Raw genomic sequence first — 12,500 nt, forward strand, 5'->3', positions numbered from 1 at the left:
GAGGCGGAAGGGGATGCAGGAGGCAGGAAAACTCTGGTCATGAGAGAAAACATGCAACACACTATTCATTGGATATATCAATAAAATATCAATCAGTTGGCTAAAGCGGTGGATACAGATATTTAGATATAAGAAATATAGATATAGATATACGAAAATAAACATCGATATCGAAGAAAAGGATTGAGCTAGAGGGAGAAAGAAGCCTGGTGCCTTCTGAGTTGATTCTGTGTGTACTTTTGGCGGTCATGCGTTCTCACCGTGACTCGCACCTTGACTCGCATGTGAGTCAAGGTGCGAGTACATATATATATACATATATATGTGTATATATATGTATATATATGTATATATATGTTATATATGTATATATATATAATATATACATATATTCATATATATATATGTATATATACATATATATACATATATATACATATATATACATACATATATATATACATATATACATGTGTGTTTGTGTGTATGTATGTATACATATATACTATATACATACATATATATATATATATATATATATATATATATATATATATATATGTATGTATGTATATATGTATGTGTGTGTCTGTATGTGTGTGTGTGTACGTGTGTGTTATTATAACTCACTTCACCTCCCTTTTCCTTCACACCACCAAAAGCAAACAGCCACACGTGAGAAATGGAAATATCGAATCATCCTTAATCAGCGACACTCGCCCCGATGACTGAATACTGGAGATGATGAATAACTCGCTTGAAGAATTAGAATATAATCACTGAAGATATACGAGAATAAATAACAATGAAAAAATAAATATTTCCCGTATAGCTAAACAATCACGCACACCTATGTATGTATTTCACGCACACAAACCCACGCCCATGGACATAAGTACACATACGTACACGCTCCCCCTTTTCACGCACATAATACACACATAAGCACCAGAACTGTAATCTATGAATCACAAATACAAATGAGCAGCGTCATTCTCAAGTTACAGTTGATGGTGAATTCTTCGTTTTAATTCCCTTTGATGTCTGTTGCCGATATCAAAATTTGTGTAATACCACCAATTATATAATGATGTGATTGTATCCTACAATATCAGCGATAGCCGGTGTGTAATGATAATAGTAGTTATAAATAGGATTAGCATCCTGTCCCACGCACAGAGTTGCCATCTACCAATTATTTACGATTCATTTTTTATATATCTCCTAAGGCTGTGGCGTTTACTTTCAGTTGTGCCTCGGGAAGGATAGATAGCACACCTTCTCTTACGAAGAACATCAATTACCACCATGGAATCAATTCGCTCTTCACTTAGCTTCAATTGGCTGTCTGTCAAGTTCTTCACGAAAGGATGGGACTTTTTTCTGAAGCAAGAAGCGTCCGTTTTAGCCTTCCTTTGCGGCTTGAGTGAGTTGGAGAATTTCTAGTGCACTGATAAAGATACGTGTGTATCTATACATATATATGTGTATATATCTGTGTGTGTGCCTGTGCCTGTGCGTACGTGTGTGAATGATTATGTTTTCATTCATTTTAAAATTAATGTGTATTTAGCTGTGGAACTGATACACTTAAGGACTTTTGTTTCAAATTATATCCCTGGATAGATGTAATGTATTTGTTTCTTTAAATGTTAGATTTTATTATACGGTAATTGTTCTACTAGCTTGTTTTTCTACCAACTACCGCAATCCAGTAAGCCTAACGATTTAAGATACTTTCAAGAGCTGGGAAATCTTTTAACATTTGTACAGTCACTCATAAAAGTTCGTGGGGGTCAGTGTGTGTGTGGGCCTGTGCCATCCCCACCCCTTTCTGGACGGCGAGTCTGTATAACGACGTGACAATGCGCACACCCATACATACGGTAGAACTGTGACGTTGATGTGATAAAATACGAATAGACGGTCATCTTAATTCAGAGAAATATATACAGATACTTGAAACCATTATCCCGTCCATTCGTGCTACAGCCATTCATGCTCCTAACCCAATTCGATTTTTTCATGATAAAAGCAGCATCCACACGAGCGCCTTGGTAAGGAATTGGTTTGCACAACACCCAGATATTCAGGTTATAGTATTGCCAACCAAAGGGTGTGACGTCAACGTAATTGAGAACGTGTGGGCAATGATGCAGAGAACATGGGATATACAAGACGAACGACATCAGGCAGCTATAGTAAATCATGCCACTGCCGAATGGGAAAATTTAAGACGTCTGCCAAACTATTGTCAACGTCTTGTTGATTCAGTTCCAGACAGACTGAATACAATAATTGAGGCAAATGGGGGATGGGGAAAATATTAATCGCTCGGTCCTTGTGTAATATCATTAAATGGATGTTCAGGGAAAGATAATGAGGAAAATAATGTAATTCACAGTGTTGGTTTTGTCGGGTGCATGTGACTAAACCATTGGCGCAGTTCATGGTAAGCCATGTATACCATTTATTGTTATTTTTACGTCGATTATCATGGTGCTTTTGTGTTATTTACAATAAACATGACCTTATTGTTCATCGTATAATCCGTTTTAATTTATTTTTGATTACTTTACATGTTTTAATAATGTTATCATTATTAGTATTGACAGGACACATTTATATTTGAAGTCAGTATTACAGGTATTTCCTTTTGCCTATAGCCTATATTTATCTCAATTAATATACATATGGCATAGCATATTGAGTCATGTAGTCACCACAACAAATGAGTTATTTATGAACACTTGTGTTCTATATATTATTATTTACAAATAAATAAATGTGTTCTATATATTATTATTTACAAATAAATAAATGTAATGTTTATACAATTTGTTTTACCGTTTTGTCTGTTCAGCACTTTCTTTACATGTCATGCAAAGAAATGGTTATTTATCCTACAAAGGAAGCAACTACATAATCTTGTATGGTCGCATGTTCCATACTTTATGATTTATGTGCCACATGCTTTCAATATGCTGGTGTATTAGACTGCTGGATGCCACGACAGTTGTGCATGGAACCAGCAACATACGGAGCTGCCACTTCCCTCATCACTAAATTGCTTGAGTATCAGTGACAGAGGATATACTGTAACATCACGAATGACATGTCATTATCCATAGCTGTTGTCATTGCCGCTTACCCGGTGGTCTAGCTGTGATGTCGAGGGGGACGTCATTCACCTAAAGGTGGGGATGGGGGAAGGAAACTTTGTGAACACTGTTCCCGTTAAGGACAATATACTGCGATATGACGTTTGGTATTTATAGAGAGTAATAGTTCGACATCAGATAAATGCACAGTGAACATTTCGTATGTTTCGCTACTATATAACATTTCATTACAATATTAACAAATGGCTTTAACCTCAACTACCATAGGTGAGCGGAAACTAAACACTTGACCTCCTCCCTCTAGTCTCCCTTCACCTGGTTTAAAACCACCTTTTTACTCCCTCCTTCTCCACCCTTCTTCTGTTGTGTCCATAAAATTTTAACCTTCATATGCTGTCATTCATAAAATTGCACCGTGAAAAATACATGACATAAAACAATATTTGCGTGGACATTTATTACGGTCAATCATGTCCTAGGTGAACACACACAATTCCTACACTTTCAGCGTCTAGTGACGCTCTGGCCAACTCAGACTGCTTCACTGCTCAGTGTTTCGAGTCTTGGTCTACTTAGAATGTTTTATGACCTATTATTTACATTTGGTTTTCTTGGGATATATGGGGGAATATGTGACGAAAGTAATGCTATACAACATTCGATTCTGTGTCTCTTTAGCTCTTAATGATTTACAACATTATTGACGTGGATGCGAAGCAAATTTTCGAAACGGTTCGAATGCATGTCGACCTGCACTACCCTCGTTACTGCTCACTTCTTTATTGTAAACTTTAGACATTGGAGGCACTCAAACCTTCATATCTTTTCACACTACATTGGAATAATGTAACTGGTTATGACTATACCGATAATTCCTGATTGACAAACATATCCCTTTCTTATTTTATCACATCAACGTTACAGTTATGCCATGTGTATGGCTGTGCGCGTTGCCACGCCATTATAAAGACTCGCCGTCCAGAAAGGGGTGGGGACTCCACAGGCCCACACACACACGGACCCCCACGAACTTTTATGAGTGACTGTACCAGTTTAAGGCCTAACTACTTTCAGATTGAGCATAACATAAGCCTTTAGATAGATCTGATAATAGTAGAAATAATTAACAGAATAGATGAATTAAAACAGGCAAGTGTTGGAAGGCCCGCGGTCGCACTTGACTCCGGCCTCGAGAGAATTTCCACCGCTGACAGATGTTATCTTTCCTATTACGCGCACTCATGGCGGCCGCATCACCCGTTACAGTCGTCCTGTTAACGGAACCATAACCAGGGCTGACTGAGCTTCCGCGTGGATGAAGTATGACGTGATACAGTGCTTGCATCGCCCCGTCACTGTCACTCAACCTTTGAATCTTTAAACACAACGTCGTCCTTAGAACGGAAAACATTTCAAACTTTAGTGACATAGCGATTTCAAAGTTTATTGAAAGTCGACAGGGATTTAAGTTGACAGCTACCAATGATTACTTATTTGGAGGGAGACCCAGGGGTGCTGCACCCCCCCCCCCCTTAAGGAGCATCCATATGAGCTAAACATTACAGATATATGCAGAATTGTAGTGCGAGAATTTCATTTACATAACACATCGACAGATCTACATGTTTTGGTTTGCCTTTTGATTACATAATGCTGTGCTTGGAAATTGTTTACTCGCTTTGTAAAAAAAAGTAGCTAAGAATATTTTGATTTTGGCGTCTATACATCTGTTTACAATGGTAGCAAGTAACTGATTATTTTTTCTTCTTTTTAGCCTTACTGACATTTTCCTTTCTGTTATTTGTGTTTCTGCGTTTAGGTTTGGCTATTGTAATTTATTATTATTGTTATTAGCATTTTCACCGTAATTGTTTTATCATCATCATTGCCATTATCATTTACTATTTTTATCATCACCATCATCATCCTCAACATCATGCTTGTTCTCCTCCCCTTCCTTATCATCATCATCATCATATTATTATTATTATTATCATTATTATCATCAACCTCATCACTATCAATATTATTATCAGTGCCACCATCATTAACATAACAATCCTATGAACGTCACTAACATCATTAACTTACCTATCACTAAAAACGTTTCATCATCATTACAATAACCATTATGAATATTAGTATCACAACCACCACCTCCCGCGGTCTTCCCCGCAGTGGCTGTCGTCGACTACCTCCGAGGGAATGACGTCACATGCACGGCAATCCACGCGTGCATGATCGTCCTCGCTCGCAGGATCCTTGCGGGCGGGATTTGCACCTCCACCAGGCGGCTGGACGGCAAGACGGTCGTGATCACCGGTTGCAACGCCGGCATAGGGAGGGAGACGGCTCGCGATCTCAGTGGCCGCGGTGAGTTTGTTTATTGTTTGTGTTCGTTTTCGTTATTGCGTTTAGTGATACTAGGAATGCTGTTATGGGTGTGATTGTGATTCCTATTGTTATTATTTTTTATTGGTTGGTTGATTGGTTTATTTCCTGATGTTTATTTTTTCTTTTTTTTTCTCTTGTCTGTGCATAGAGCGGTTGGTTTATTTCGGAGATCATATGATGTTCTTATTTTTCTAAAAGATTGATATGTTTGTCTGTGGGTATCGCATAACCTGTTGATTGGTAGATCTAGTGATCAGGTTGATAATAACATTAATACTGGCACTTATTAACTTAAGATGTTTATTATCAGCAATACACCATTCTGATTTTTTTCTCTTTCGTTCTTTTCATGGCGATAAACTACATTTCTACCGTTCATTTTGTGACCATAAAGGTGCAATGGCTACCAGGGTAATAATCTGCATAGCAATGGAGGTTCTTTTATCATAATTCCGTATGTTCAGTTGTATAAGATTCATAAGCCCGGTTCAGACGCATCCATTTTCGCCGTCCGCCGTGAATGTTTCCGAACTCGGGCGCCATTGATCACACTGCTTGTCTGGAGACTTCTGTTCCCGCAAAGGCCAATGCCGTGTCCAAGACCTGCCGCCCTAACGATGTAGACAGATGTTATGAATACACACTCATTCCTTTTATATAAAAATGGGCTCACCTTTTGATTACTGCACGAGTCATTTTGAGTTTTGTCACATTGTATCATACTATGAACATAATATAGACTGAGATATTTCGACGCAGCCGACCTGAGTCATAGTCGGTAAGAAAAATTATATTTCACCAAAGTAAATCACATATAAAATAAATATTTCTGTTGCTCCATTTGGTTGATAACTGAAAAGAGCCAAAAAGTTATTCAGAGTCAACCTGTACTCTTTTCACGGCGTGGAGTGCGAAAGGTGCGTCGCCTGGAAAGAGGTGCCGTGGCGAAGGCGGTGCTCGAGAACGCCGTCTCGCCGCGGTCGACTCGTGTGAAAACGCTCATTGATGACAACGGTTTTGTGGAAACACGACGTACGTCCACGGCCGACGGCGAAACATCCATGCTTCTGAAGAGAAAGAGAGAGAGGATAGAGAATAGAAAGAAAAAAAACTTTTCGCTAACACTAACCGAATAAGCTAACCCTCCCAACCCCGGCCCACGACCAACCCACAGGTGCCAAGATCATCATGGCCTGCCGCGACACCAAGACGGCGGAGAAAGTAGCGAAGGAAATCGGGAGTCAGACCGGCGGGGAACTGGTTGTGATGAAGCTGGACCTTGCGTCCCTGGCCTCCGTGCGGGCCTTTGCCCAGGAGCTCAAGGCCAAAGAGAGGCGCCTTCACATGCTCATCAATAATGCAGGTGGGCATTCGCATTTTCTGTGCCATGATTTTGGTCATCTTTGCAAAAGGTTTATGATAAGTTTTAGTGTTGCTGTTGGGTTTGAATACTCGCAATCTTATTTATTTGGCATCGTTTTGTATCTTTTATTTTCTATGTGTGTTGATGCCTTATCTACAAACCAGTTAATATGTATAGGTATTCTATTTTGTGTCAAAATTATATTTAATTATTTTTATCATATATTTATAGAGAGAGAGCTAGGTAGATAGATATGTATGTTTGTATGCCTATATTTCACACACACACACACACACACACACACACACACACACACACACACACACACACACACACACACACACACATATATATATATATATATATATATATATATATATATATGTATATGTATATATACATATACACATTTATATACATATGTATTCATATGTATATTTAAATATATGTATGTATGTAAGAGTTTTCCTTTTGTATTTTTCAGGTGTGATGCTCTGCCCATACACCAAGACAGAGGATGGCTTCGAGATGCAGATGGGCACAAACCACCTCGGGCATTTCCTCTTAACAAACCTCCTTCTCCCTCTGCTCACGCACTCGGAGGAAGCACGAATCATCAGCCTCAGTTCTCTGGCACATACATGTGAGTCGTTTTTTTATAATGTGTGTCTTTAGCTACTTATATAAAAAATACAGGTAGCATTTTGTCCTGATTTAGAAATCTCTTTCTACCATTTGAGTTTGAGCTGATTTAGAAATGATACAAAAATGGATTTATTTGTATCAGATTAGTATAGAATATATTTTGGGGTAAGCTTATTATAATTTTGCCCTCTCCTTAACAGGGGGTGTTATTCCATTTGATGACATGACATATGAGAAAGGATATGACCGCAACCAGGCATATGGAAACAGTAAAGTTGCCAATATTCTGTTTACTCGCCATCTTGCAAAGAAGGTCAAAGGTAGGTTGTGTGAAATATTTTGAGGTTAGAGAGAGAGAAAGAGTTAGAGGTAGAGTGAATGTGTATTTTTGTGTCCATCTTTTTCCCATTATTTTATCTTGGAAAGTAGCATGAGTGGCCATTAAAGTTAGAGTATAACTGTTGTATCTTAACCTGTTGCTGATGGGGCTGTGTTGGCTCCAAATGGTTGAAATGCTGAGATATTTCAAATGTGTAAGCTGAATGCCTTGGCTATTTGCCCGCTCTGGCTGCGGCCAAGCGCTATGCTCTTTATCACCCAGCACGCCGGCCAGAATGACAGCCATGACAAAATATCTTGTCCCTGGTAGCTGATCCTGCCACCACTCAATGTTACATCTTGTCACCTGCTGTTGATGGGTTAATTTAAAGACTATGTAGCAAGGTGATAAAAATATATAAAATCCTTATACATTGTCCCTCAAACAAAACTTAAAACATACAACATACAACAAACTACCAAACCAAGTCCCATTGAAGTAATATTTGAAATACCATCACAACACAAACATCCAGGTCTTCTTAATGCACCTAACACAGAGAAGATACACAATTCCCAACACAGCTGTCAAACAGAACCCACAAGTAAACAACACAAGAAATAACTAAGCCCCAACTCCATCAAAACTTACTCATAATGATCGAGAAAATACCATGACAGGCACGAACATCCAGGTGTTCTCAGTGCATCCAGGAGCTGTCCAGTCCAACCTTGGGAGACACATTGCGGGTTCCTTCACAGCCTCCTGGTATGCTGCACTGATATTGAAGAATAGCATGGAAGGGGCCCAGACCACTCTGCATTGTGCTCTTGAGGCAGAACAGGACAACCATAGTTACTATTTCAGGTGAGTCTCAGTTTCTTTGCATGTGTTACAGACTTATTATGATGATTATTTACTTATCAGTGCATGACAGTTGAGAATACTTTTGTTTATTATTTTGTAATAATATTTTTTGTTCTCCTTTTTCGCATTTGTGTGTTTTCCAACTTGTGTAAAATCCAACATTAGCAGATTTATGAAAATGGATTCACATACTGATTATAATACTGAATTCCATCCTGTCAAAATATTCTGCATATGAAATGTAATTTTTGTTTTGATTTTAGTGACTGTGCCGTGGGTTATGCTTCAGCAGTTGCCAGGAACGATGACATAGCTGAACGTCTGTGGCAGGTGTCCGAGAAGATGGTTAAGCTTTAGGAAGGAATTGGAGAAATGAAAACAGAGATAAAAAGAAAAAAGAAATAAAGTAGAGAGAAGAGAGAATTGTCAATTTTCTGGAGATTACATAATGGTGCCTTTACTTAATGTAATAATAAAAGTTGAATAGTTCACTAATAATTTATTTGTCACTGATAAAACAAAGATAAACAGTTTAACATGTAAGGCACAACAGAGGAGCATCCTCGGGCCTAGTATATTTTCCATTATAGGGTTCTCCTCCCTTCCCAAAATCATGGCTATGCCTATGTTTTTAGGTCTATTGTTATGTAAGTTAAGAAGGAAGGATTGTTCCTTTGATGTTTGCAAGTGTTGTATGCATTAGTATGTTTTTTCTATGGAAATGTTTAAATGGAAACAGTAAAACTTGAAATATATAGTCATTCTTATTGATATCCCATAGATAACCTCTGATATTTGTTCAAATTTCTCCTTATGGTTAACTCATTGTGGATGGTTGTAATGACATACATTGCACTGGAGCTTTGCCCTGACGATGGGCGTCATGACAAACATGACATTCGGAGATTTTGGATTACTGTGGTATTTTATTGTACTATAAGTGAGCTATGATGACAATTGCAGTCATAATTACTTGAATTGATATAATATTAAGCAAAATGGGTTTCACCTAACATCCAAAACCTAGATGGTACTTTTTCCTAGCACTAGCAGGAGAGAGAGCCTTGAACGGCACTCATCCACAGTCTCTAGCAAGCGCTATCTCTATAGAGCAATAGCACAATGCAATTTGCCAGTGATGAAGGCTGTGCAGGCAGAACGAGAATAGGATGGGACTCAAACCATGCCCCTGTGCCAGTAGGGATGCCTTTTACTGTGACACTCACAGTCATAAGCACAGGTTTCCTTCCTCTACCCTACCTCTTCATGTTATCTTCATTGTGCATGGTTATGTGCATTGTATTCGCACATGAGAGTACACAAATAAGAAAATATTAAGTTACCTTTTGTCCTCCCATAAGCAGCAATGCTTCTATCACACTGTGTATAAAAAAAATAATGAGCTGATATAGACCTTACTACAATTTTGCAGCACTGATAGAGCCTCTGATGTGACACATATGTCTCTCAATACAATAAAACACAACAAAATGACACAACAAAAATGGCTCTAGCTTTACAATGAGTAACTGAAAGAGAGTGGGTAAAGTCCAAGAATGTTTGTTTAAACTGCCTCACTCTGAAATAAAATCCAATCTGGTGACTGGGCAAGCAAATTTATTTTCATCAACAATGGGTGCCCAAAAAACATATGTATGTTATATATATATATATATATATATATATATAATATATATATATATATATATATATATATATATTATATATGTATATATAATATATAAATATATATATATATACATATAAATATACATATACATATATATATATATATATATATATATATACATATACATATATATATACATATAATATACATATATAATGTACATATATACATATAAATATGTACATATATATGTACATATATATATAATATTATATATATATATATATATATATATATATATATATATATATATATATATATATATATATATATATATATGACTTGCAAAACACTCTTCCGTGTTGATAAATGGCAGATAAACCCACTATACACAAAATAGATTTATTGAAAATGAGACGACAGTTTCAAGATCCATCTGGATCCCATCTTCAGGTCTGAGGAGGAGGAGAACAAGACGGTATATAAAAGGATAAAGGGGGGAGTAACACGGTACAAGCAGGTCAAGCGAGGACAGGAGAACGGAAACAGAGGCAGAGGCGGAACAGCGAACGGAACCGGGGCAGGTCATGTCAGGTCACTGGGTCCGGCGGTCTGTGTGAAGGGTGTCCGGGGTAAGGTAACAAACGGAGAATGTGCGAGGATAGAAGACCGTCAGCAGGAGAAAAGCCACTGTTAAAACTGAAATTCGGCAGCCTGTTAATGAGAGAAGATTCCACCAATCTGCGGGCATGGACGTCAGCGGAAGGGAACAGAATGCGGGCAGCTGACCAGTCTATGCGATGTCCTGTGTCCCATTGGTGGCAGAAGAGAGCGTTGTTGGTATATCCCCTGGAAACCGCGTACCTGTGTTGGGACACACATTTGTTGAGACAAACGCCGGTCTCCCCGAAGTACTGCTTCTCACAGGAGGAGCAAGGGATGGCATAGGACCCTATCTTGGCAGACGAAGGAGGACGGGTGTGGACCAGGTTGCGGCGGAGTGTGTTAACCTGGCGAAAGGTAAGCCTGCAGTTGAGAGGGTGCAGCGAGCGACGAAGGGAGTGGATTTCCTCGGTGTAAGGAAGGCTGAGGACAGGCAGGTGAGAATTCTCTCTGGGGGGAGGGTCCTGGTAGAAGGTACGGCGAGCGTCGGAGAGCGCGGCGTCAAGGACGAAACGAGGGTATCCCAGCTTGCCGAAGGATCGACGTAGAAAGTTGATCTCTTCATCCAGGTGCTGCGGGTCACATATGCGGAGAGCACGGAGAAAGAGAGAGGTAGCGACACCTCTCTTAACATGGAGAGGGTGGTAAGAGAAGAAGTGTATATACATCCCGCTGTGCAGGGTTTTCTATACACTGAAAAAGAGAAGGAGTCACCTGAGCGGTGAATTAAGGTGTCCAAGAAAGGGAGCTGATCGTCTACTTCACATTCAACCTTGAAACGAATGGAAGGAGAGAGAGAATTCAGCTTATCCAGGAAATCCGGGAAGAGAGCAGGATCATGGGGCCAGAGGGCAAAGACGTCGTCGACGTATCTCAGCCAAATAGCAGGACGAAGGGAGATGGAGGGAAGAAGTTCAGCCTCGAAATACTCCATGAACAGGTTGGCCAAGACAGGAGAAAGGGGAGAGCCCATGGCAACACCGAAGGTCTGAGAGTAGAAACGTCCTTCGAAAGAGAAGGAGTTAGAATCCACACACAGACGGATCAGCTGAAGGAAGACGTCAGTAGGCAGAGGAAGGCGGTGGTCCTCAGGAAGAAGATTCCTCTGCAGAAAGGCAAGGACATCGTCGAGCGGGACGTTCGCGAATAGGGATTCGACGTCCAGAGGGACATAGCACAATGCCTCCTCGCTCCAAGCAGAGACAGTCGCTATTATGGGAGCCCTAGCCCATGTAGCCCAGACGGACGGGCATATTGTCATGCATACAGACTCTAGGGCCGCCATTGACAACCTGCAGCAAAGCACGCCCATTGATAACGTTTATCTTCTGACCACGATTCTTACCATTGCTCAGAGAATCCTGGATCAGGGTAGACGCATTATCATCAACTGGATTCCAAGCCATGTTGGTATTAAAGGGAACGATGTAGCTGACAGGCTAGCGGAGGAAGGCAGGAAGAAACCCTTGAGTGATCTTGTGGTCCATCCTAGCCGCG

The 12,500-nt window shown here is 39.5% G+C and overlaps 2 protein-coding genes across 3 annotated transcripts in view; one reads left to right on the top strand and one right to left on the bottom strand.

The window, feature by feature from the left end:
- The first annotated feature begins 1,240 nt into the window (after positions 1-1,240).
- Positions 1,241-9,465, top strand: LOC122265755 (retinol dehydrogenase 11-like). The gene is made up of 7 exons (XM_086531747.1): positions 1,241-1,426; positions 5,301-5,495; positions 6,691-6,879; positions 7,364-7,522; positions 7,725-7,844; positions 8,524-8,710; positions 8,974-9,465. Exons 1-7 carry the CDS (start codon positions 1,309-1,311, stop codon positions 9,065-9,067), a joined length of 1,062 nt encoding a protein of 353 aa, XP_086387873.1. The 5' UTR covers positions 1,241-1,308; the 3' UTR covers positions 9,068-9,465.
- Positions 9,466-10,690: 1,225 nt separating this feature from the next.
- The window catches only part of LOC122258152 (uncharacterized), a 4,915-nt gene continuing 3,105 nt past the window's right edge, over positions 10,691-12,500 (bottom strand). For both annotated transcript variants that reach the window (XM_086531749.1, XM_086531748.1), the window contains one exon: positions 10,691-12,500. This exon is cut by the window's right edge and continues 851 nt beyond it. In XM_086531749.1, coding sequence (XP_086387875.1) covers positions 10,931-11,671 — 741 coding nt within the window. In that variant the 5' untranslated portion in view covers positions 11,672-12,500 and the 3' untranslated portion in view covers positions 10,691-10,930.

Source organism: Penaeus japonicus, unplaced genomic scaffold (genome assembly GCF_977035675.1).
Source record: "Penaeus japonicus unplaced genomic scaffold, GWHDUDI00000001_assembly GWHDUDI00000036, whole genome shotgun sequence".
Classification (NCBI taxonomy): domain Eukaryota; kingdom Metazoa; phylum Arthropoda; class Malacostraca; order Decapoda; family Penaeidae; genus Penaeus; species Penaeus japonicus.

Coding starts and splice junctions, on each gene's coding strand:
- LOC122265755 (XM_086531747.1), top strand. CDS start 1,309: ATGGAATCAATTCGCTCTTCACTTAGCTTCAATTGGCTGTCTGTCAAG. Junction 5,496..6,690: donor TCGCGATCTCAGTGGCCGCG/GTGAGTTTGTTT, acceptor ACCAACCCACAG/GTGCCAAGATCATCATGGCC. Junction 7,523..7,724: donor CAGTTCTCTGGCACATACAT/GTGAGTCGTTTT, acceptor TCTCCTTAACAG/GGGGTGTTATTCCATTTGAT.